Here is a 24,733-nt window from a genome sequence, read left to right on the forward strand (position 1 = left end):
AGAAGCTTGAAGTTCACATGAAACTCCCTTTGACTAATAAAAAATATTTTGGATTTTTAGATAAATGCGTATAAATATAAAGTTTAATTTCTGAGTGCTACATAAAAAGTTTATTATTCAAGCGGAATTAAATTAGTGGCACATTTGGGTTGAATTCGATTGAGATTTCTTTTGATCTCTAAAATATACGCATTTATTGATCATCCTCCTCCTCCTTCGCCAGGATTCTCCGCGCCGCTCCTCCTCCTCCGACGAATGCCGAAACTCCGTGCCGCTCCTCCTTCTCCAGGAATCTCCGTATATTACATTGATTTTAGCTTTGTGCTTATTTTTTTTGCACATGGCTGCCGAAAAAAGTAGCTCTTCTTTTTCACATACTAGATTGGACCATGTGATTTTAGCTAGATTGGCTTCTCGGAAAAAGTAGCTCTTCTTTCTTGCTGTGCCGGAAAAAGTAGCTCTTCTTAAATAGCTAAAATCACATGGTCCAATTTTTTGACAGAATAATCCTTGCACCGTATTGTGACCACAGAATAATCCTTGTCAAACCAATTGACAACAGTAACCTTTGACACAGAGAGAAGTCAAACCGGAGATTGGCTTCTCTCTGTGTTAGTGATACCCATGGAAACTGCAGTCTTGGCTCCCCTATGCCTATTGTTCCCTTTAAGCACATTGCAAAGTAGCTGTTTGATTCTAGAGAGACATGTTCAAAGACCCTAGGCTAAAGGGTGAACCTCTTGGACACATCGAAACAACAACAAAGAATGTATCAGTATTGAAACAAACTCAATTCTAGTCTCACTTTTGTTTCTCAATGGATAATATGGTTGAGGCTGCAATCATGCTAGGGCACCAAATGACTCCAGAGAACAGATCTTCACGCAACATTCTGGGAGGACAGAGCAGACGTAGGAACTTTTCAGCAGTTGAAGTTTGTTGTTCTTGGATATTCTTATCAAGAATTAATTCACTGCAGTTTGAACAGCATGAAGGATTTATATGTCAGACAACTTACACCGGAAAGAAATAAAAAAAGGCTACGACTTGCATTAACTTCCTACAAATTCTTATATTGCATGTCAGACAACTTACACCGGAAAGAAATAAAAAAAGGCTACGACTTGCATTAACTTCCTACAAATTATTATATTGCAAGAAGTCTAAAAAACATAATTTCTATCCAGCATAACAGTCCGGACGAGAACCAAAATCAAAACACTATAATCTGTTCAAGAGGAGAGCAGAAAAGAAGATCAACAAGCATATGGATATCAAAATACACGATCCAAAGAATGGGTTTTCTAGAGAATAATATACATTCATTTTGCCTTTCAATTACTGTTAAATGATTTTGCAAGAGTAAGCATTCACCCTAAAAACTGAATATCACAATTTCTAAGAATAATATGCATTCATTTTGCCTTCCAACTGCTGTTAAATGATTTTGCAATGGTTTATTAAGGTAGAAGTAGACCTTGACACTAGGGTGGCTAAAACTATGAAGTTATTAAAGGATTTTTCATATCACCTTACACAAACAAAGGGGCTGTCTTTAGGATTTACAAGCTAACAAGACACTGCTTAATGGATAAAAACCTTACACAAACCTACAGATGCTCATTTCTATGGGCAATCCATATTTGCATTCAGATACTTTGATCAGTAAGAAATTGGAAAAAAAGAACGGCAGACTTGTGTATGTTTCAGTTGAAACTGTATTTGTGATCACTTTTCAAATGGTAGGTGGAGTCAAAATTTGGAATAATCAAAACAATTAACATTAAAGGTCCAAATTAATTACCTACTAATAAAAATGATCATCATGTCCATATAGGTGGAAGTCCAAGTGAGATTGTTGTACTCATCTGCAAAAAGTGAGCCCCACACAATCGGCTCCACGACCATTTGTGGAGATTGTTGTACTCAAAACAATAACAATGAGGAGCAATGATTTCCCTTTCTAGTCCCCTTTCATGTTTCATTACCACGTAGCCCCTAAAGTTAATCCAAATGAGAATCAAAGTCAAATCAATTACCAAGGTACCTATGTCCAATGTTTTCTGAACTTTTTAGAGATTTTTTTTGTTTTACTTTGACTGTAACTAAGCTGGACGCCTTAAGTTTTGAGGGCCTAGCTATGAATTTGTAGGAGCGTAATTTAGTTGGATCTGGCCCAATATAGACTTAAAATAGTCAACACAATTAAAAGAAATGAGTTAATGGTGTTCAATTAGAGAGGGTTTAGGTGCAATTGGATGTCTTTAAGAAAGGTTATAATGTAGGGTAACATAACATGAGGAGGCCAAGAGTTTTATCTTTCATAACAATGAGGAATACAAGAGGTTCTCGATAACAAAAGAACTTAGAACGTCGAGCATTGAGATAGGATATTAGTGCTTGTCTTGTTGAAACTCAACAGTGTTTGATGCATACATGATTCATTTGCTTCATACTATAAGAAAATCCTTCTTGTTATCATCCTTACTAATTAAGTTCCCAAGGTATTAAGAAAGGAGAATGTGTTGTTATTAGAACTCTTTAATATTTAAGTATGTCAAAGTAGTCTTCGCAATGTGTGAATAAAGGGAGGAGGATCTCTTGTTCTCTTTAGAACTGAAATAGTAGTAGAGATCAACAAGGGTTCACGATGATGATTCCAGAACTATGATAAGCAAAACAATAAATAATAGGGATATAAAACAACACATCTGAGCTAATCATAATGCCTTTTTTAGACCGGAAGATATGGGAATTTATTTTGTTCTTAGTCATTCCATGGCATGAGGAAGTAGCTGTGGGTTGATACATGGCACTGTGACACAGTGTAACGGAGCTGTGTGTGGCTGGGCACCTTTGGCACTGCAGTGGAGGCAGCATGTGCCTACGAAACTGCCACATGCTGGTTCCACGGCCACAAGGCAATTTCCCATGTTCCAACTTTGTTCTTGTGTTGAATCACTCTAGCCCAAGTAACAAACAATGCCTTGGAATTCAACTCTTCCTCCTCACCATTAGCGGTTGGTGGCAAGGCCACGATACTATATCTCAAGTCGCTCATACGTCCACCCAGTTTTCCTCATCATTTGGAGGCTTCTAGTAGATCTCAACCTCAACCTTTTTGAGATCATGGCACTAAGAACAAATTTCCATTTTCTTCTGCTCTTCTGCATGTAATGCTTTTGTGGAACAACAGGCTCTAAAACAATGAGTGAATGCGCACCTCGTGACCCCACACTTCCATTCTATAGTCCAACCAAACATAATGAATTTATCATTATATTTCCATTCCATACCATTTATGCATGCTAAACCTTAAAGTTCTGTTTTCTCCTGTACTGAAACGATCAGCCTAGCTTCTTATTTGTGGTATTAAGAAGTGCAAATACAACTAGATGAAAAAAAAACAGATTTAAATAATTGATTGGTTTTACCAATTGCTTCTAGTTACTGTGAGAATAAGGTTTTTACAGAGCAAGAATTCTAATCACAGCATAGCTATATTTCAGATTAACTAAAATACTTAAAAATGAACAAGAAACAGCAAGTACAGAATTGGCAAAAAAGATAATTACCTTAAGATTGTGGCTAGATTCCCAGGTGTACAATCTCGGAAAAGGACCTCTGGAATAGTGGATGTATTCATAAGAATGTTTGGAAGTGATATATACTTCAACTTTGTTCTATAATGAATTACCAACTCTGTCAAAATATGAGTTTGATATGCGACAATACAAGGTAGCCTTGCCAGTTGCAACTCAATAACAGCTGATCCCGAAGCACATAAAGCAGCCGTACTTGCCTGCAGCAAAGTACAAACCAAGTTGAAGGTCCCAATAAGAATCTCAGAAGTTATAATAAACACACTCTGGATTTAACTTTCAGTGACAGTTGCAGTCAAGCTTCATCCCTCATGGAAAAATAAGGTATTAGCATCCTGAATCATTGATATTTATGAGACGAATGCCAAAAACAACCAACTCCAAAGTCATGATGAAGACAGACCCAAATGTGAAGAGGCATTCAACATTAAATAAAGCTCTATATGTAACCAGAATGTCCTGATTCAGGCCACAATCCAGAATCTCATGATTGGTTGGGCGCACTAGAAAACATGCCAATGACATTCTCGCTTCATATAATTTCCCCAAAAACAAAGCATGAATTGCAGGTTAATTCAACTAACACACTGGTACAAATTATTAAGACAACCAAAGTCTGGCCTGAATCCTATACAACATGGGAGGAGCTCTGAGTTGAATATGGGTTAGGCTTAGGTTGACTAACTATAAGGAAGAAGATTGATATAGGTTGATGTTAATTGAGGTGCAAGCAATTAATACAAAATGAATGACTATGGGGTTGATGATTCAGTAATCTTTAGGGTTCTAAGGGGTGCTAGGAGAGTTTAAATTCAGTTGAGAGGTGCATTGGAACAATTTGGGCTAGCTATACTGAAGGGACAAAAACTAGGAATCAAACAAATATGTTCTGAAGTGGTGATGATGATAAATTGATGTCTAAAAGTCACCAAGGTTCACTATTATTGTAGCAATTCGTTCCAGATCCCTTTTCATGTGCTCAAGTGTCACTAGATGGGGAGGTGCCATTTGGATAGGATGTTCTTTTGTGTCTCTACAACAACATTATAGCTGGTTGATGACTAAATGCATGTCAGCTTCCTATTGGTAAAACGAAGAGCACTTGAACCAAACTCCATTTGTATTGTTGGCCATCTTGGAGTAAACACATCGACCATCCAACAACTCCAAGGATTAGTTAGTAATTTTACCCACATCAATTACTTCCCTCTTATTAAGTTTTATGCAGTGTTTCTATAGAACATAGCATGAAATTTCTTTTGATCTTGCTTAATCATTATGAGTAAATAACCAGTCTTGAGCAGCTCTCCCATTTAATGTTTCTGTCACAATAAACCGATTTTTAATAGCATTGCTGACAAAAAAAATATTCTTGCTCAATTACTAGCACAATAACACTCTACACAAACTTTTTCCAACTCGATCTTCTGTCACACTCATAGGTATCCCTTCCCCGCCTCAATACTCACCTTTTGCCACCTCTGACTTGCTCATTATTTTGAGAAGAGTCTCAGCCTCACATTCACCATTAGGTCATTCACCTTCTTAATCTGAGTTTATCTTAACTCCTCACTCGAACCAAGTTCACCCTAGCTGAACTACTTATCTCACCTTGAATTTAACTCCACAAAACTACTTCTAACTTTGCCAAATTGCACCTTTGCCAACACTTCTTATTCTAGTCTTGATGGAGCAACCACAACTTATTCAAGTCCACATTCCTCATGCAGCCCGAATTGAAGTAGAAGGATTCAACTGGGAAGAGTTCTATTCTAAGCCTTTCACCATATCCAAGGCCACACTCCAGAAGATTGTAATTAAATTCTGTATCCCAAGGTCCTTTCTCCATGCTCCCTCTCAAACACAAAGCATTAGCTCTCACAAATTGTGCTACTATCTTCCAAGAGTTCATTGGCACTGGTCTCTGGCTTCCTCTTCATTCTCTCACCATTTAGCTGCAAAATAGTTCAGAGAGTAAGTCTTAGTCAATCCTCCTTGAACACTTGGCAGCACCTTGTAGTCTTTATAGACAAAACCTTCAACTTAGTGATCAAGGTGAACGAAAGATATTCACCAAGGGTACTGAGAAAGACTTTCTAAAAGGGTATTACATCATCCCAAACAGGCTGAAAAAACAAGGGAGTCGCTACAACCAAGATATGGAAGAGGAAATTTTTCATCTCACATCCCTCTTGGCCAATACCCATCTAGTAGGCACACCAAGACAACACATGATGCTTAAGGTTTTTTACTAGGCTCATTGAGGAGGATCTACACCATGCTAAAATCAATCCAACAGTAACAACATTTCTATTTTCTGGAGAACTTGCACAACAACCTTCAAATTATAGGAGTTTGATTTTTGTTTAAGGTTTGGTTCTTATACTGAACTATAATTTTACTATTTTCAACTAGTTTTTTTTTTTCTGACACTCCTTTTTTGTGCAGATGTAGATATAAAAGTAGTTGATTGCTAAGGGGTGAGCCATCTCGAACGCTCTCCCCTGAGAGATAACTCTGACTATAGAAATACCAAACATGGCTAGCTCTTGTTGCACCCCGCTCTCAACTTCACCTCCCAAGACTCTTAGGGCTAAAAAAATCATGCACTGACTCTTGGGACCGAGCTCCCCACTTAGCAAGCCTTCTTTGCAAGTCCTTTTTGAATTATGAGAAAAATTAATATTGACATTTATTATCTTGAATTGCTTACCAAATATTTATAATCTTAAATTGCTTACCAAATTGAATATTGGCCTGATTTTCAATATAAAAATCTGCTATATTAATTAGGGACTCTTGAGCATGTCTTATCTGTTGCTTTGCCATGAGATTCTCTTTAACTGTAGTACCTAGACTCCCTTCCACAACATAGTCAATACCTCAAATCAAGGATATAGTGGATGTGAAGACAGTATTAACACCTAGTGAAAGTTCTCAGCATACTGAAGCACTTCAAAGGGGTCCTAAATATAGGTGACACTTGGATCGAAGAAAACAAGCTTTGTAAAATGGCACAAGGCAAGTTTTTTAAAGTTCAACAAATGATAGAATCAAATTCAGGACCAAGTATCTTGTTGTAAGCTGAAATTGTAGAGGCTAGTCAAAACAAGGTTGCTTGGTAGTGACAATGCGCATGTGCATATATAAGCATAAATTACAATCGACATTAATCAAGCGAGGGAAAGAAGTGATGCGGAAAAGGAAGAAGCGACAGAAGAAAGGGAGGAGCACATGGAAGAAAATTAATAAGAATACGATGAAAGACTTACTTGCTCTGTTGCTCCTACTTTATTCAGGTCATGTCATGTTTGACATAGCACAGGGCATAGGCTTGTGTCAAGCTTGAGTCTCTGACCCATAGGCTATGCTCAACCTGGCATAATTAAGGTTAGGTCGACAACTTCTTTAAGTTAAACTAGTATCAACTTCCCTATAGGCCTCTCTTGTTGATCGCTTCATACACATTAAAAGACTTGATCATTATTTTCAGTCCTCTCCTTGATGGGCTTGAGTTCTTCTAATAGAAGACAATAATGCAATCAAATTATAACTAATTCCTCCATTTATATAAGACCAGATTAAATAAGTTTATAAAATATTCAAATTTTAAACAAACAAAAAAACGTCTTAGTTTTACTATTTCTAACAAAGAAGACATAATATCCATAAGGTGAACCTCATATTATTTCATTCAGTCAGTCATCAATAAAAATTTCCATCTCCAAATACTCTCTTTTAAAATGGTCATCCAGGGAATGTAATCTAGTGAGATACAATAAAATTATTGTGTCCAGGGAATGTGGTTGAGCATAGCCCAGGCAATTTGCTTGAGCCAGTGCACCTAGGTCAGGGCCAAACAGTAGTTGTGCTCAACCCAACCTAACTCCAACCCATTGACAAGTGAAACTTTACTTTAGTTGTTTCTAGGAGAAGACCTTACCCACCCTCAAACCTTCTCCTGCATGCTCCCTCTCACTAAGATTGACTCAACGGATACCCTTTAATGTGGTCCTGGCTATTGGTTGATGTCCCCCTTAGAGTTCATGTTTCAATGGGTTTTGGTGTTGGTACAAGTGCAGAACAGCTTGTTATGCACACATTGAACAGAAATGCATATATGAGGTTACATAACTTGAAGTTCCAAATTGAAGTTCTAGTAAAATTATTTTATTTCAGATATATGAATAAATATCACTTCAAGAACATTTTATGTACATGAGGCTGGAACAAATAACTTGACAAAATTTGCCAGATTCAATGTCCAACAAAATTCATTTCAGATATTTGAGAAAATATTTCATTTCAAAATAATTTTGTAGATATGAAGCTGGAATATATAACTTAAATTTTTTTTTTACTGATTAAGTTTGTAAAAAGCTTCAATTTTAAATTCCTACCAATTTTATGTACATGAGGTGGATAAACTAAACAGAACAAGAGTACCTGAAAAATTATTCAAAAATGGTTGGCCCAACAAATAAATAAAATCATATTCACAAAGGAAAGATAGTAAAGCATACACTGAATGCCTCATATTTCTGATCTAATGATGCACCAGGGACAAGTATGGCTGACAATGATGATGACTGGATTATCTTATCCACAAAGTCCTTCACATGATCATTTGGTGCAACAAGAATGATAACGGACAAGTCTGGGAATGAGTTTCTTATTATTTCTATTGTCCTCAAGAATATTGGAAGAATACGTTTAACTTCTTGGAGTCTGCTTCCAGGAAGTAAAGTAACAACTGTTGCGCCTGCCAGGTAAATTCAGGTTAGGTAAACTAATTCCTACAAATCAAGGCTCTACAAATGAACAGCAGAAAAGCACGCTCAAATGGCCTCTACTGAAGCATTCCTCAACTGAAAAACTAAATAATTTATTCTTCAGATTTGCATGACAATTGGAATTGAGATTGGTAATAAAAGCCTCAAAATAGTTGCTTTTATTGAGTGAGAAACCAGGCTACTGCTTATTGCCACATAAGCATTACCAAGGATAACAAATCTCTAACTTAGTAAAATCCAAGCCATGTACAAGTCAATATTCATTTGCTTAAATTGATTTAGCCAAACAGAAGTTGGTGATAAATAGTTTAGATTTATAGTTTTTGTTTTATATTTCCCTATAGTGTCCTACTCCTGAAAATCTTCAGGTTTGAATAAATTTAGAGAGTTCAATTACAGTTCAAAATTTTTCTAGGTATAGCATCAAATTGTAGAGTTATACTTACTTGCCCTGGACCCCCACAGTATAAAAATAGAGAAGTGTACAACAGATTTGAATTTTTTTCATCTATAATACGAGCTCTATTAATCTCAAGTAAACAGTAATAAAATGATTATCAAAGGAAAGTAATCTTACCAGGAGGTATTCCATGTTCACGACGAAAAACATCACCAGACTTATGCACCTTCAAATTATTTGACATAAAACCAGATTCCTAATAAACCAGTTTCAATGAGCATAACAGTATCAAACATACAAATTGCTATAGGTTTAATTGATGCTATGTGCAATAAATTATAGAATAATCAGAAAGCTCATCTTCAGCTTGAATAAACAACACAAAATGTCAAAAATGGTTAGTCAGCGTGGGTTGATCAAAACCAAATAGATCATTAGGTTAGAGCACAAAAGACGAGACAAACACAAAGGAACAAGAGATTGATGGCTTAGAGCAATAAGAGACCAAAGTTAGACTGACTTTTAAGTGAGATATGGTTTCCTTGGGAGCTAATAGGCTCTCTAAGCATGATGACTATGAAGAATTCAATGGTGATTATTATGATGATGACATTAAGGAAGAAAAGTTGGCAACGCATTTTTGGTTTATTGCAATGTGCTACAAAAATAGATCCTATTTGCATTTCTTTAATTTGTATATGAGATTGGTTATCCTGACTAAATTATTAGCGGTAGTTAAATTAGACTACTTGTGAATATAACTAATCTGGTATATTCTTTATGAATCTGCACATGAGATTGCATGTTATATCTATTTGGCAATATGTGAATGTTTCATAAGTTCCTGTCAGCCACCTCTACATTAGTTAATTAATAACATATTTAACATGTCAGCCATATACCATTAATACTTGTCAGATGAGAACACCAACCATGAATAGAAAAATAGGAAATAACCAAGGCCGTGTTTTCCCAATTTCTTGATCAATTGATCACGTGACGCTACTGGCAGCGCAACAACAGAGGGGGAACAAAGCAAGGTGAAAGTGGGGTAGAGCAGTGGATGATTAAAGAGGCATTGAGTGATGACCGCAAAGGAATTTGATCACTGAAGTGATCCTAATTTCAAAGTGATTGAGGGAAAGGTTGTCACTCTGTCTATAGGAGGATTGAGTAGGCAAAATCCTAATTGATAATGTAACCATGTTGGGCGAAAATCATAAGATCTAAGTGTAAGATCAATGAGATCAAAAGAAAGGGCAAGTAATAAACATATATAATTTAAGTCAGATTAGTAATATAAAAACAAACAAATTATTAAAAATAAATACAGTCAGATTAGTAATAAAAAATTATCATGATGATATGACTATTAATAGCACAGCAAATGAAAAAAAAAATCATACTTTACTAGTTGGTGTATGGGCTGATCGACACACTAAACATAATCAAGATAAGATAGCTTCCTAAGAGAAGGATGCACCACCTATCTTCTTTACTAGTTTGTCTTGCCACAAAGGATTACTAAGCGACTGAAGCAGATGCTGAGGAACTTTTTTGGGTAACAGAATACAATGAAAAGCTCTAAAGTTTGACATTTGTATCATAGAACTTTCTTTGTAGACCAAAAGACTATAGTGGAATAGGATTGTTGAGTTCAATCTAGCCTTGTTGACTTGGTGGTGGTAGAAATGGCTGACATTGCTGCCTTGGTTTCGACTACTAAGTCGCATATCTCCAAAATGGATATTGGATGGTAATCTCAGCTGATGGCAAATGGTCTCATTTATGGTGGGTATTCATGCAGGCAAGGGACTTATGCTACTCTAATATGCTGGTTGAAGCAAGTGTCTTGAGTCAAGAGGTCTTCTGGCTTATGTGATGGATGGATGCAAGGATGTTCTGCAATCAGTCTGAGGATATGTTTGTCTCCTGTGGCTCAAAGATGATTGTAGTGGGTATCCAGTACTGGCAGCCATTGTAGAGGCTCAAGTTCTCTTGACCAGTAGCTAAAGATACTCTGATAAATCACTCTAATAGAATCAAGCACTGGAGGCAAATGTTGCATCTGATCAGTATTTCTGGTGGTGGCGCTATGATGGCAATTTTACCTTTTCAACAGCCTCCAAGGCACCGATTCATTTTGGGGCGTCAGTAGCTCTAAAACCATGCTTCAGAACTCCTTTGCTCCAAAAAAAGTTCAGTTAGTGATTTGGTGAGCCAGCTCCCTCTTATTCTACACCTCTCAAATTAATTAACAAAGTTGGACTGGAGTCAAGCTCAGCAGAGTCTTATTTTACAAAGTTGGACTAGAGTCAAGCTCAACAGAGTCCGCTTTCCCTGCAGATTTTGCCAGGCCTGGTTGTGGTTTTGTAGGACAGTACAAACATAGTGGGAATCTAATTAATCTATTCATATATGTTATTAATTAGATGAGGGAGTTTGACTATACCTTAAGTCATAATTACTCACACCGTTTACCCACAGGTGGATGAATTTCTTCACTTTGACATTCAAGGGCATTGGGCAAACATCACAATATCACATTAAATGTGCTTCCATGAGGGCCATCAGAAGAGAAAAATAAAATATCGTCAGATATGAGACAACAAAAGATGCATATTATGCTTTTACTGACATATAATAAATGTGTACATAACTAATAGTAGAATTTCTTAAAATTAAATCAGTAATAGTAACATATAATATATTACCATAATATTGACAATATCATATTATTAGCATTATTAGATGAGTTACATCATATTAGTAATACTATTTGCTTATAATATAAATATTATGTAATATTAGATTATTAATATATATGCATATCTATTAGACTATTTATCAATAATAACATAATTAATAATAAATTATTACATTAAATTATTTTAATTAGATTATTATTCTCTTTATTATATCTTACAGGACTTAGTTGAGACCTCAATCCTTTCCAAATCGAATTCATAAGGTGTATTACAATCAGTGTTGATCAAGAAAGGCATACTCTCTCAATCGACATTGAGCATGATAGAGGAAGATGAAGCACTAGTCTAGTTCTAGCTACTGGTAAATTGCCAGTGAGAAGGTTGAATGATCCACCTTAAGCTCACAATAAATCTCAAGTGGCAGTGAGGCGCAATAATTTATACTAGAAAACAACCCTTGAAGACTCTCTCCCTTATAGCATTAGTGTTTGCTAAGATAAGAAAAGGTAATAAAGAAAATCTGGCACATTTTCTAAAACAAACCTAATTTGATTTAATTTTAACTAATTTAATCCTTTTCACTCTTGATTTGATTGAAGTTCAATTGTTTCATCTACTTTGTAGTTACACGATTGATCTTAAGTCAAAGTATATCTCAGATCGTGATGAGGCTAAGTAATTTAAGCTAGCAAGCAAGAAATGAAGATTCTCTGACCCATTATGTGTTTGTTAGGATTCAAGCTAAGATTAAAAAAAATTGCAGATCAGGCATGTTTTCTAATCAAACCTAATTTGCTTAACTTTTAACTAATTTCATCCTTTTCACCCTTGATTTGATTGAAGTTCAATGGTTTGGGATAGATCTTTTCTAGCTAACTAATTCAAAACTCTATTTTTTTTCATTGATCTTCATGAGAAATGATTTCTCACTGAATGTCAAATCCATCTTTGTGGAAATCAATCAAATTCAGCAATTCATCAGTTTGGCAGCCACGATGCTAAATATTAAAAGTTATGCAAATTAGGAAAAAATTTGAATAGCAAGTAGAATAGTAAAACAATTCTTACCAAGTTAAGCATTAGAGCATCTTCCAACAATGGATGACCAACATAGGTAGCAGCTAATCCATTCAACCTGCAAATTTCTTCTTCAAAGGGAATAATGCACAACATATGGTCCACAAATTCACATAAATTTTGAAGCCTTGCTTCACCACCTTTCCATGCCCAAAAGGATGGTGCAACATAGTGAACATGAACAGGACAAGTGTCTTCCAGCAAATATTCTGCTGTTAAAAAAACATCATCAACTTGACAATTTTAAATTAAGTTATATGAAAGATATTATTGGAATTATGCACCTTTCAGCTGCTTTAGTAAGCGGAAAGAAAATCCTTTTGAGTCAACAGTAATTACAACATGTGGTCGAAAAAGAATAGCAGCTTCTGTGGTTTCCTTCAACTTCTTCTGAAACATAAACCTCAAAACTTTGATCAAATATTTCATATGGTAAATACAACATATAAAGTATAACTGAAGAGTTCACCCTAATTGTATTTAGATGTGGTAACAATTCCCATAAGCCCATTACTGAAATTTCTTCCATAGGAAACAGAGTTTGTAAACCTTCCTTAGACATCAAGAACCTAGCATGATAATCAAAATCAGATTCAACGTAATGGCTGAACTAGAATGAAGTGCTGAGATAAAAATTTTTAAAAAATCACTCTCAAATATGCATCGGGAAGACACGATACCAATATTTTTGAAAAACTTACAGAAATATGAATCATTAGGAGGAATTTATCCATTTGAAATTTACATGTATGATAAGCTTTGAGGGAAATGATGGAGGCTGAAAATTGTATTTAAAAAAGAATTGAAATGATACAAGAAGAAACAAAAAAAACTACAAGAATAAAGGCAAAAAACAAGAAGAATTAAGAGAACCAAAAAATAAGGAAATATAAATCATGAACAACAACAGCAAAACAATGCTAAGACAGCTTAACCACAATTACAAGCTACAAGGACCATGAATTCCTGAAACTAGCCAAAGTATTTGATTGAAACAGAGATGCCTCAAATAGTTAAATTTCAAGCAACTAAATACCCCTTAAAAAGTGGAGCAAAGAGTTGTTGGCTGTAACGAATTTACAATAAAGGGAAGTGACAACTAAATCTTGTGTCTTACCCCATGCAAAAGGGCATTGCTTAGGAAGATAGCATCAACAAGAGCGGAACCATCATTAAGCAGGTAGATCACAATAGATTCCATGACAGAATTAACAATGCTCACGTTAAAAATCTCCTACAGCACATCACTAGTAGAAGATGTTGGGACTTCCAGATTTTAGTGGTTCAACACAAAAGAACAATCTCACTATGTTACAAACTCACAAGCATAGAAACAAATGTGGATTTGGCTATTCAACACCTTTTTTTTAACTTATTGTACATGATCAATGGGCATGTCACTGTCTAATTTGAAGCATAGTTATAAAAAATCAGACAAGAATCAACCCGGCAAAGCTGCAGATCCTTGGTTCGACTGGTCAGACCAGTGAATCAATTGGTCAAACCCAAAACAATTTTTACGTTCAATCCATGAACAAACCCAAAACAGGGAAATATCTGAGTCCAGTTTTTTCAGGAACAATTAGCAATCTGATCCAATTTTTATAACTATAATTCAAACAATTGTGTTGGAATATCAGGTTTTCATTAAAGAGATTAGATAATTGAGTACATTATAAAAAGATTTAGCAAAGAAATTTCCTAGAAAACCATGTCGAACAATCTATTCCTTGAGACAAACCAATAGTCAAGGACCAATAAAATGCATTGTCTTGGAGATACATTCAAAGATTGTCATTAAAGAAACCAGATAAGTGAGTACATTCTAAAAAGATGTATTCATCTTTGTTCAATTTTTTTTCATCTCATTGATTAAAAGATGTATTAATCTCCTTTCTTATTTTGTATTTTACTATTTTAAATTTTAGTTTTTTGTCTAAATACCAATACTGTAAACTAAGCTCTAAACACATTCGATGGCAAGCATTTCTCCCAATTAATATAGATGAATAATATGAGCTCAGTGACAATTTGTGTGATGCACCGTGAGCCAAAAAAAAAAGGAAAACTGTATAAAACCTAGTCTCGGAGGTCTCCTGACAAGAATAGCTGCTTATTTTCATGCTTTGAATATAGAGGATTGGGGCCAAGGAGCACTGATTGGTGCAGGTACTAAGTAGCAATATGCTTCAACATAAATGTTAATAAAAAAAACCATCAACTAAAAGACAACAAAAACAATGGTAGCACACCTAATTCTACACTCAATCTTACCTCAAAATAATATCTAAAGATTTATAACATATTAAGAAACCTAAAAGAATGATAACAAAATGCAATAAAGAGAGAATATTGTCGAGTTAGTTCAAAAATATCATTGCTAAAAAGTCCAGAATCCAAGCTGGCCTTTGGGAAAACACTTACAAAACCCTTGCATAATCAAGTAGAGCCACTTCCAGATTGTGCCAAAATATGAAACGCATAACAAGTTTAACCAATGTAAAAGAGAATTACATTTAATCAATGCTGAAGAAGAATTAAAGAGAGAAGTAAATGCCGACCCCCCAACTCCAGCAAATCGGACTGGTAATGGAGACAGCTTCTTGAGAGATACCATTAGGCGAGAAGCAATAGAATCTCCAGAGACCTCTCCAGCCACTATGAACACCCTAAATTCACCTTCTTGAGCAGCTACATCTACAACTTTGTTGCTGCTGACAGCAGTAGTGGAGAGCTTCAGTGACAAGAATCCAAGCTTGGAAGCCATATTCCATGGGGTGAGATTTCTGCTACCAAGGCCAGCTTTTGCCAGGTCCCAACTGACTCGTAGTAACATCCTTTCTGCCCCTTTTGTTGCTAATTTTGGTTGTCTCAATTCAACTGCACGTTCAACCATATACTTAAGTCTGCAGTTTGTACTGTCATGAAATAAGAATGTGTATTTTCCTAAGGATGTATTACAGATCATAAAAATATAATTTAATACATAAAAATTTCATTTCTTGGAATGCACTGATACATAGAAGAGGTTTTTATTAGTCAAAAAAGGGATAACACATAATGATTCAATAAATGATTGGTAGAGACATAAGTTGTACAAGCAAAATTGGGTGCAACCTCCCAGTGAAATCCCTATTAGCTCTTGTATAGTGGGTTTAGTTGTTGTGTGTTACCTCCAACATCTCCTATGCTTATTTTAGGCATTGAGAGTCATTCTAATGTTGTTGTACACTTATGGAAGCCTCACAACACCTATTTCCATCAGATTCACTCTCTAATCTCTAAAACATTAAATTCTCTGAAAACTTTCTTTGATCTTTCTCGAGTCTCCATATAAGTCTCCTAGATTCTCTTTCTCCTCAAAGCTCAAACTTTTATGTTTCTCCTACATCTCCGATGCTTATTTTAGGCATTGAGAGTCATTCTAATGTTGGTATACACTTATGCAAGCCTCATAACACCTATTTCCATCAGATACAGTCTCTAATCTCTAAACATTAAATTCTCTGAAAACTTTCTGTGATCTTTCTCAATCTCCTTAAAACTCTCCTAGATTCTCTTTCTCCTTTAAGCTCAAACTTTTATGTTTTTCATACCATAGTTTCAAACGTTGATCGATATCAGTCAGCACATAGTAACATATTGTTAGGGTTGCCAACCAATACCATTATAGTGTCAACATGGGTACACTACTTTGTCATTCATGTCGATAGGCCTGATTTGATGGTCCCAACTGAGATAAGGCTTCTTGGCCAGTACAGTCCAAAATAAATCAAGATAGGAAAGAATTTGCTCCCTATGACTGATCCTTTGGAAATGCAACCGTAAAAATAGGGAAACAGAAAAGAGGGAACCTGAGAAAGCACTACCAAAAAAAGGAGTAATGCCAGAGTAGGAGAAAGAGAGATGTATATGTATTTTGTAGCGTGTCTATTCTAGTTACAATTATATCAATCCAAAATTCATAATCTCAGTAGTTAACCAAAAAATATTTAAGAATATGTTGAGAAATTAGTTCCAAAACCAAATATCTTGAAAGCATTTCCTGGGTCTTGGAAATTTGTAGAGTTGATATCATGTGATGCTATAAGAATTCAAACTCTTATCCAAAGCATGCTACTCATTTTGGTATATGATATAATCATTGGTCAAGATAGCGTTCTTATTTTAACTTATTTCTCTTAAATCTTAATTTAAATGGCTTTCTAATTACCATAAGTTTATGGTTAAAGGTAAATAAGCCAAGTGTCTGCAGGATGCAATCTCAAACTCTGGCAAAAAGTCATACTTCAAACCTTATTTAATTCACCACAAGTATCAATGACAAACCATCCATACTGCATGGCAACACAATAATTAGATTCGCCTCATAGGGTGTGAGTCTGCCGCAATCCAAAGAGATGCTTCCCGATGCATCTGATTACTTTATCTAATTCCTCCAAGAAACATCCTAATGGACGATATCACTATTAGCACACCATCTAAAACGCCAAAACAAAACCTAAATTAAATTTTTGGAACCATATCACTATTAGCACACGATCTGATAAGATGGATGGATTGCAACATTGGCGTCTATAAGGTGTCAGCAAATGATCATACGATTAGAAGCCAGCGAAGGGATCACATGGCAGCAGTAGGGTTGGTGTAAGACATCGGCTCATGTGAGTAGCAAGGTCGGGTCGACAACAATGTACAGGCAGAGGAAAGACGATCACAAGCCCAACGGAAGGTCCTGCCGAAATCGAGAGAAAGGGAGGGAAGGTTTCGCGTACTAACCAAGAAAAAGATTCCGCAGGCAGCGGCGGCTGCGAGCGACGACTTCGCCGGCAATACCCAACCACAAAGCGCGAGTAACAGAAGCGCTAGGGCTTTCCGGCGGCAACGCGTTCGATCGAGGGGGGTGATAACTCGCGGGCGAGACGGGGCTTCGAGACGAGGACAAGAGGGGTTGTCGCGAGCCGCGAGGAGGCTCCGAGTGGCGTCGCAGTGAACGCTCGCAGAGGCAATGAACGACACAGCACAAGGAAGCGACGGTGCAGCGCGATCCGACGAGGGCTCCAGCGTCCCTCTGCGGCGCCGAACGAAGAGGGGGAACCGAATCCTGGTAGAGCCGAACAAGAAGTGGGAGGAGGAGGCTCTTCCGCGCGATCGTCAAACTGTGGATCTTCTCAAGATATAAATTCACCGAAAACCCTATTCCGATCGGGCCGTCCGGTTCGATTCACTCTGGTTCTAAATTGGTTTGACCATAAAATCTCTATTTTAATCCTGATTTGATTCCAGTTCGAGCATGAGATATAAATCATTATTAATATCAATACAGGTATTTCAATTTTATCCTATTAATCATATTTTAATCAAAATATAAATCATTCAGATGATTTATATATATGATTTATGGCGTCGTTCAAAAGTTAGGCTATGTGAAATTATGTAAAGTTGACAAGACAATTGATATAAATGTCATTATGAATTAGTGACACTATTTACACAATTATATACATCGTCTTAGATTTAATACCAAAATGAATGCATTGCTGTTAAATTAAATAGACCTCTACAATTTACATTAAAAGATGGTTCTCAGAAACTCAACTTTTTCGACCTTTCCTAAGCATGTGAAAGATGGTTCTATATTTGCATATCACACAACAAAGACCTTTTGTGTGCCTCATGCTCCTGGTCACTAACAACTGCGACCAAGTTGTTCAACACTTCATAAATCACCTTGGTTTGGGGATGAAACCTATCTTCGACGACGAAAACATGCACCTCCTTTTCGACTTCAATCCAACTTGCTCCTGTATCCTTCTTCACTCCTATCTTCTTCATCTGCTTGAGGATTCTAGCTCTCTCGACTGATCTTCCCTTTGATGAATATATGTTTGCCAACAAAACATAACCTGCAGGGCATTCTGGTGAAATTTGAAGCAAACGTTCTGCGGCATATCTTCCGATCTCCAAATTAACATGAACACTAGAAGCACCAAGCAATGCCTGCCAAACTTGAGGATTAGGGCCGACAACTGCACAGAGATCTTCAATGAAGTTCTTTGCATTGTTCAAAAGCCCTGCTCGACCCAACATGTCCACGACACAAGCATAATGCTCCATCCTCGGTACGATCCCGCGATGCAAGTACATTGATTTTAAATACTCAATGCCTTTCTCAATAGAGCCAACATGGCTACAAGCATGAAGCAAAGACAAGAAGGTGATATCCGTTGGTTCCACGCCTTCAGCTTTCATGTGCTCGTATAGCTTGAGTGTTTCCCAACCGTATCCATGGCAGGCAAAGGCTGCTATGATCGAGTTCCACGACACCGAGTTCTTAACCTCCATCAGCGTAAAAATTTTGGATGAATCCCACAGTTCGCCGCATTTAGCATACATGTTGATCAACCCATTAGAAACAAAAATATTTGATCCCAGTGACTTCTTAATGACCATCGAGTGTATTTGCTTGCCTAGAGAGAGGGGTGCCGAGGGACCAAATGCACCCAAAACAGCAGAGAACATGTTTTCGTCAATTGCTTTCCCTGATCTGACAATCTCAGCAAACAGTTTGAATGCTTTTTCCTCGAATCCATTCTGTGACAACCCAACTAAAATCAGGGTGACACATACCTCATCAGTCTTTTTACAGGCCTGAAAGAGTTCGAGTGCATCTTCCATCATGCCACATTTTGAGTACACATCCATCAGAGCACTTTGAACATGGAGGTCCATATGAAACCCAGTCTTTAGAATGAGACCATGAATCTGTCGTCCTACGGGAAGAGCCCGCAATCCAGAACAAGCGAGGAGGGCGCTTGTGTAGGTAAGAGAGTTTGCTTCCCCCGCAAATCGCATGTTGTTAAACATAGCTAAGCTATCATCGGGCAGAAGGTTTTGAGCGAGCCCAGAAACCATGGCGGTCCAAGTAACTACATTTCTGCACCGCATTCCGTCGAACACCTTACGGGCACAACTCGGAGACCCGGACCTAAAGTAAGCTGTCACGAGGGCATTGCCTACTGGAACCACTACTTGATATCCCTTAACAATTGTGCAAGCATGGATCATACTGATCCCCAGGAGGAGCTCCATTTCGACATAGATTGACAAAACTGTGGAATAGGTAGCATGATCGGGAAGGCTGATCTCCGACTGATGCATTCGCTTGAAGTACCCAATCCCTCTTTCCCAGTCATTCCCAATCAAGCAACCTGAAATCACGGAATTCCACGAGACGGAGTCTTTAAGCCTCATTTCATCGAACACCTTGGCTGCAGCGACCATTTGGCCGCATTTGGAGTACATGGAGACGAGCGCATTCCAGACGTGGATAGCGTGGCTACGAGCGGGGAGGGTGAAAGGGTCGAGGATTTTAAGAATAGCCGCATGAAACGATGTCCCGAGACGATGGTTCCTCTCTCTGCCGCAGAGGGAGACGAGAGAACTGAGACACGCATTGGCATGGCGATAGTTGAGAGGAAGAGGAAGGGCTCCTCCGTATCTCATGCCTCCCATTCATACTGTTCAATAGTCGTCGACAGGGAGCATAACTGTTCACTTTGTTTTCTATAACTTTTAATATAATTCGTCGAATTATAAAATCCATAATTAATTGTTTTATTCGTCGAATTATAAAATCCATAAATTTTTTTAATATATATAATGGTCGTTACACAGAAATGACCAAATATAAAGGTGAGAAACCCTAGCGAGAGCCCACTATAAAAGGCGGAGCCTGACGCGGCCGCCGGCCAGAGCCAGCGATGGGTCGATCACGGCGGAAGTACAAGAAATCCCACGCGAAAGTTCGCGTCGGCCTTCCGCGCAAGAAACCCGGTCTCTTCAAGCCTGTATGCGTCATCCCGAAGGTTCTCGCTGCCCCCGACGAGGACGCGGATGCCGGAGAGGAAGGGACGAAGAAGTGGGACGCCAAGGGAAGCGTCATCCGTAACTACAGGACGTTTGGCGTCGTCTCCAACCCCAATATCCGTAGCGCCGTGTCGCTCTCTCATCAGATCGCAGAGTGCCCCGCTCTCCAGCTCCCTGACCGCGAATCTGCTCCTGTTTCGGAGTTCGACCCAATTGACAGCGGCAGCGATCTTGAATCCGATGGTTAGTTGATTAAGAGACATAACACTTGCTTTTCGTTTAATTTTGCTTTTACGTTTCACAATTTTTTTCCCTTTTGATTGGACTACTGGATTGTTCTTAAAAGTTCAATTGTTTTACAGTTTAAACATAATTTCCTATTTTCATACAACAATTTTCTTAGTTATGTTCACAAGTTCTTGCTTTTTATTTTAGCTGGGAAAATAGGTATATTGTTGTGCCTTTACACGGTCCCTTTGTGCGTAGATTTTAAATTTCATTAATGAAAGTTGAACCACCTTGAATTTGCTCCATTCTGATTTCTAACTGTAGTAAGATTTGACAACCTTGTTCTAAGAATTTATCCTCTTGTTACCTGGCGAAGATGCCCACACATATTAAATGCAACTACTGCAACTTTGGTGCAATAGAGTATCTAGTTTTTTATCATTGAGACTATTTCTGACTTTCTCTATTATGACTAATTAATAGGATGACTCGAAAGATGATTAGATAATTGGTACAATCCCTCTTCTGGAAACAAATTAGAGAACGGTTAGCTACTTTGATACAATTGTTATGGCTCTCAATTCTAACTAAAAACCATGTTCTGAAACTCCTAGAATATATAATTTTACAAGATTTCCTACTGATCAGAACATGGGCACACACATCTTCCACTGGACAAAACATGAGATTGAGCTCCCTGACTGGAATGGTGGGGGTATCACCATGTTCCCCTTTTCAGTGTGATTATCTTCAAGGACAAGGGGAAGCAAGCAAATAAGTTATTTTCTTGATCCGCAGAAGCCTCCGTTGGAGGTGAGCCTCATGTATTGGTAGCGCCTTGGTGCACAATATGTCCATGTGTCCAAGACCGTTTGCTATTGATTTCTCTCTGCTACAGTGGTTCCTATACATGATGGGTTTGCTTGTCCATGAAAATGGCATCAAGCAGTACACAAAATACATGATGAATTTTAGCAGATTATGGTATTGCAGCTCATGAAATGCCACTGATGCAATGTACCATAGTTGTCAAACTCGGCTGATCCGTACTAGCTGATATCTTAGAATTGTGTTTGAGGGTTGCCATAACGGTGAAAAAAAATAGATGAGCTCTCAGTATAATTTAGGGAACTCATGTGAAAAATCAACGGAATCAACTGTAGTAAATTGTTTCAACATGCAGAGAAAGGACCTGAAGAAGTGATGGATTTTTTGGAGTCTTTGAGAGACGACGTGTTTCAATTTGGGAGAAGAGATGATCCAAGCAGCTGTCTTTTGCTAAAAACGAGTGCACATGGACCAATCCCACTTATTTGATACAGCCAATGCCTAAGATATTGGAATAGTTGATATTTATATCAAGTGTGCAGTGTACGATACTGAACTACCCATAGTCCTATAAAGCAAGTCTCTTTCTTCTTTATGAGTGATAGTATTTCCCGATAGGGATCTAAGTAAAGAACTGATCCTTGACCTTGAATATTGCATCATGATAATGGAGGTCATGTGTTGCTTTCTTACGTTCTTGAGTCTACCTTATATCTTGGCACAACAAAAACTGTCCTTGCAGTGAATTAACTTGTGCTTGATGGCTTCATGCTTTGCAATCCTAGCTAAGATATGAATCAAGGAGGTGATTGCTTATACACTACTTTTAATAGGGTTGTCTAAGCTTTTGCGATAGCTGTCATTATAGTGCTATTCTGCCCAATATAGGCAATGAAAAGTTGATCTCCTAGAAAGCAGATGAGATACATACCAATGCTTAGCCTAGTGACCTGTTTAGCCTATCATTAATATGTGAGTTATGGAGCTGAACTCCCACTTAATTTGAACAATACCATCTAGAAGTTGGTGAAGTTAGGTCCCAATCATACATTTGTTTTGAGTAAGCCATGCAACTTGAAAAATGCTATCAAAGATCAACTTAGCGCTTGTGACAACCATGAAAGCAACAAGAAATATCCATACTTGTTGGTCCAAGTTGGTTGTCCTCTTAGCAAAAATAGCTTCTTGTATAATTGGGTGTGACTAACTCACAACCCCTTCACACGCCTTTCAATTGTTTTTTGCACGTGTAGCCACTTTAACGGTTGATTGTGCGTGCTATCACAGATGGCCACTGTGCTATTTATGTGGTTCTCCTACAGTTCCCACTCAATTATTTGGGGCAAGCCCTTTGTTTTTTATAGACTTGTTGAGTTCGTAGCTTCAGTGAGATTTTGGGGTCTGTTGGTTGCACTTCCAGCAATTAGGGGAAGAAACCATGTACAAAACTGTCAACTTCTTGTTCAGAATTTAAGGAACTGCTCTGATTGACTGCCCAAGTGCTCAAAGTTCTGTTGGTAAGCATAGGCAGTTCCAATCTGTTGTAGCGTCAATAGTTTACCCCATTTTTGTGATTTGAATGGAAACAACAATGGGAGCTTTTGTAAATCTCCCCTTTGTCTGACACATCTGCTACAAATTTCATAAACCAAAGTCACATCCTTTCCACTAGGTGAAGCTACAGCCACTTTCTCATGATCGGGTGTTTGTGGCTGGTAAAAGAAGTTCTTTCATCAACTTAATTGGCACACTTTTCCACTAGGTGAAGCTACAGAATGTTCTGATGATCTGATGTTTGTGGCTGGTAAAAGAAGTGTCTCTGATTTCTTGTAGTATGGGAACTTGAATTTGTACAATTTTGTCATGATGGCCTCCTGTTGTTGAGATGATGGAGATGCATCTTCTTTCCTGTGCATTGTCCTCTTGAACCACCATGAGATTGTTCCGCCATCGTGATGATTTGATGTACTTGACTAAGGACTCCAGCAGTCAGGAAAGGAGCTATCGGATCTGGATCATCGAGGTTTCTATCATTTAAGTTACCAGATATTTTATGTGCCTGACTCTAGTTCCACAGTTCAAGGGATGTTGCTATGGTGATGGTGATTAACTGCCGATGCTTTCTTGATTAAGGTGTGACCGTGTTAGCAGGATTTAGAGCTCTTTGGAAGGAAAGGAAGGTTTGGGGTATGTAAAGGCAGGAAACAGTTTGATTGAAGTGTAAATTGAGCATGTACTCACCATAAGTTAGAGCAGATCGTCCTTCACACTAATTGTTACGTCCCCAGTTACCACAATATGAACTGCACACAACCAACTTGATCAACTGAGAGATATTAGTTTCAAAGACATCAATCGATTGTTTAGGAAACATAACTACGCCTTCTGTACTAGCTTTCAACCATGATAATATTTCTCAACATCTTGTTGCTAATTCATCTGTCTCTTTTTTTTTTAAAGTGTTTGGAAATGTTTAGTGGGTTAGAAAGCTTGTGTAGATTCATGCTGCATATAGTCCAGCAAAGTATTCTTTCACAGAAATCAAACTTGTTTCCAGATAATTTTATTGCGTTTCCATTATTTATCTTTGGCATGATTTCAAATAACGCAGAGTTGAAGTCTGCACTTGGGAAGACGCGTAGGGATGGAAAAGTAGCACCTAGCCAACCACTGACTTTTATGCAACGTGTTCATGTTGGGAAGTTAATTGAAAAATATGGTGATGATTATCAGGTATCCTTTATGCACTCTAAAAGTAGTTGATAATATTTTTTGCAGTATGTTTTCTGTTTCCTCATTTTCTGGTTCGTAGCTGAGAAGTTAACTTGTTCTGCAGGCCATGTTCATGGATACGACGCTAAATTCAATGCAGCATTCTGTTGCGTCGCTGAAAAAGTTATGCCAAAGGTACTATGCTCGTGGCAAGCTCTTCGTCACAACCTAAGAGACAATTGTGAACCTCGAGGGTGCTCAATATGGTTGTGAATTATATGAAATGTTGTCTTGAATCAAGGGTAGCTCTTGGACATGTGTTACAATTATATCTGCATATCCTTTAGTTACTCATTTTGCATGTTTGGAATTAGAGGATATAAAATAGTCGCCATGATATTGTGGAATGCCGTAGTTCTATTTTGTGAAAAACAAAAGAAAAACATTAACTTTTTAAAATCTCAACTTTTTTGAAAAATGGTTTCAATTTTCATCTAATTTTGAGATAAGAATTTA

The 24,733-nt window shown here is 37.5% G+C and overlaps 3 protein-coding genes across 4 annotated transcripts; 1 reads left to right on the plus strand and 2 right to left on the minus strand.

The window, feature by feature from the left end:
- Positions 1 to 708: 708 nt before the first annotated feature.
- On the minus strand, positions 709 to 17,698 carry LOC141835305 (putative lipid-A-disaccharide synthase, mitochondrial). 2 transcript variants are annotated; one of them, XM_074722758.1, is made up of 10 exons: positions 17,360 to 17,698; positions 15,142 to 15,460; positions 13,050 to 13,149; positions 12,865 to 12,970; positions 12,572 to 12,789; positions 8,973 to 9,051; positions 8,126 to 8,364; positions 3,702 to 3,802; positions 3,576 to 3,624; positions 854 to 973 (listed from the first exon to the last, which is right to left on the minus strand). In XM_074722758.1, exons 2-10 carry the CDS (start codon positions 15,414 to 15,416, stop codon positions 971 to 973), a joined length of 1,170 nt encoding a protein of 389 aa, XP_074578859.1. In that variant the 5' UTR covers positions 15,417 to 15,460; positions 17,360 to 17,698; the 3' UTR covers positions 854 to 970. The 2 variants fall into 2 exon arrangements, with proteins under 2 accessions (XP_074578851.1, XP_074578859.1); XM_074722750.1 differs by having other exon boundaries at positions 709 to 973; positions 3,576 to 3,802.
- Positions 17,699 to 18,201: 503 nt separating this feature from the next.
- Positions 18,202 to 20,095, minus strand: LOC141813060 (pentatricopeptide repeat-containing protein At3g05340). Its single transcript, XM_074700964.1, has one exon. The coding sequence runs from the start codon at positions 20,093 to 20,095 to the stop codon at positions 18,215 to 18,217; it is 1,881 nt and encodes a 626-aa protein (XP_074557065.1). The 3' UTR covers positions 18,202 to 18,214.
- Positions 20,096 to 20,285: 190 nt separating this feature from the next.
- On the plus strand, positions 20,286 to 24,624 carry LOC141842244 (uncharacterized). Its single transcript, XM_074730464.1, has 3 exons — positions 20,286 to 20,692; positions 24,117 to 24,238; positions 24,342 to 24,624. The coding sequence occupies exons 1-3, from the start codon at positions 20,344 to 20,346 to the stop codon at positions 24,447 to 24,449; spliced, it is 579 nt and encodes a 192-aa protein (XP_074586565.1). The 5' UTR covers positions 20,286 to 20,343; the 3' UTR covers positions 24,450 to 24,624.
- The last annotated feature ends 109 nt before the right edge of the window (positions 24,625 to 24,733 follow it).

The sequence above is a fragment of the Curcuma longa genome, chromosome 1, assembly GCF_044706935.1.
Source record: "Curcuma longa cultivar G26 ecotype Majalengka, Jawa Barat chromosome 1, ITB_CL_G26_1.1, whole genome shotgun sequence".
NCBI classification, from domain to species: Eukaryota; Viridiplantae; Streptophyta; class Magnoliopsida; order Zingiberales; family Zingiberaceae; genus Curcuma; species Curcuma longa.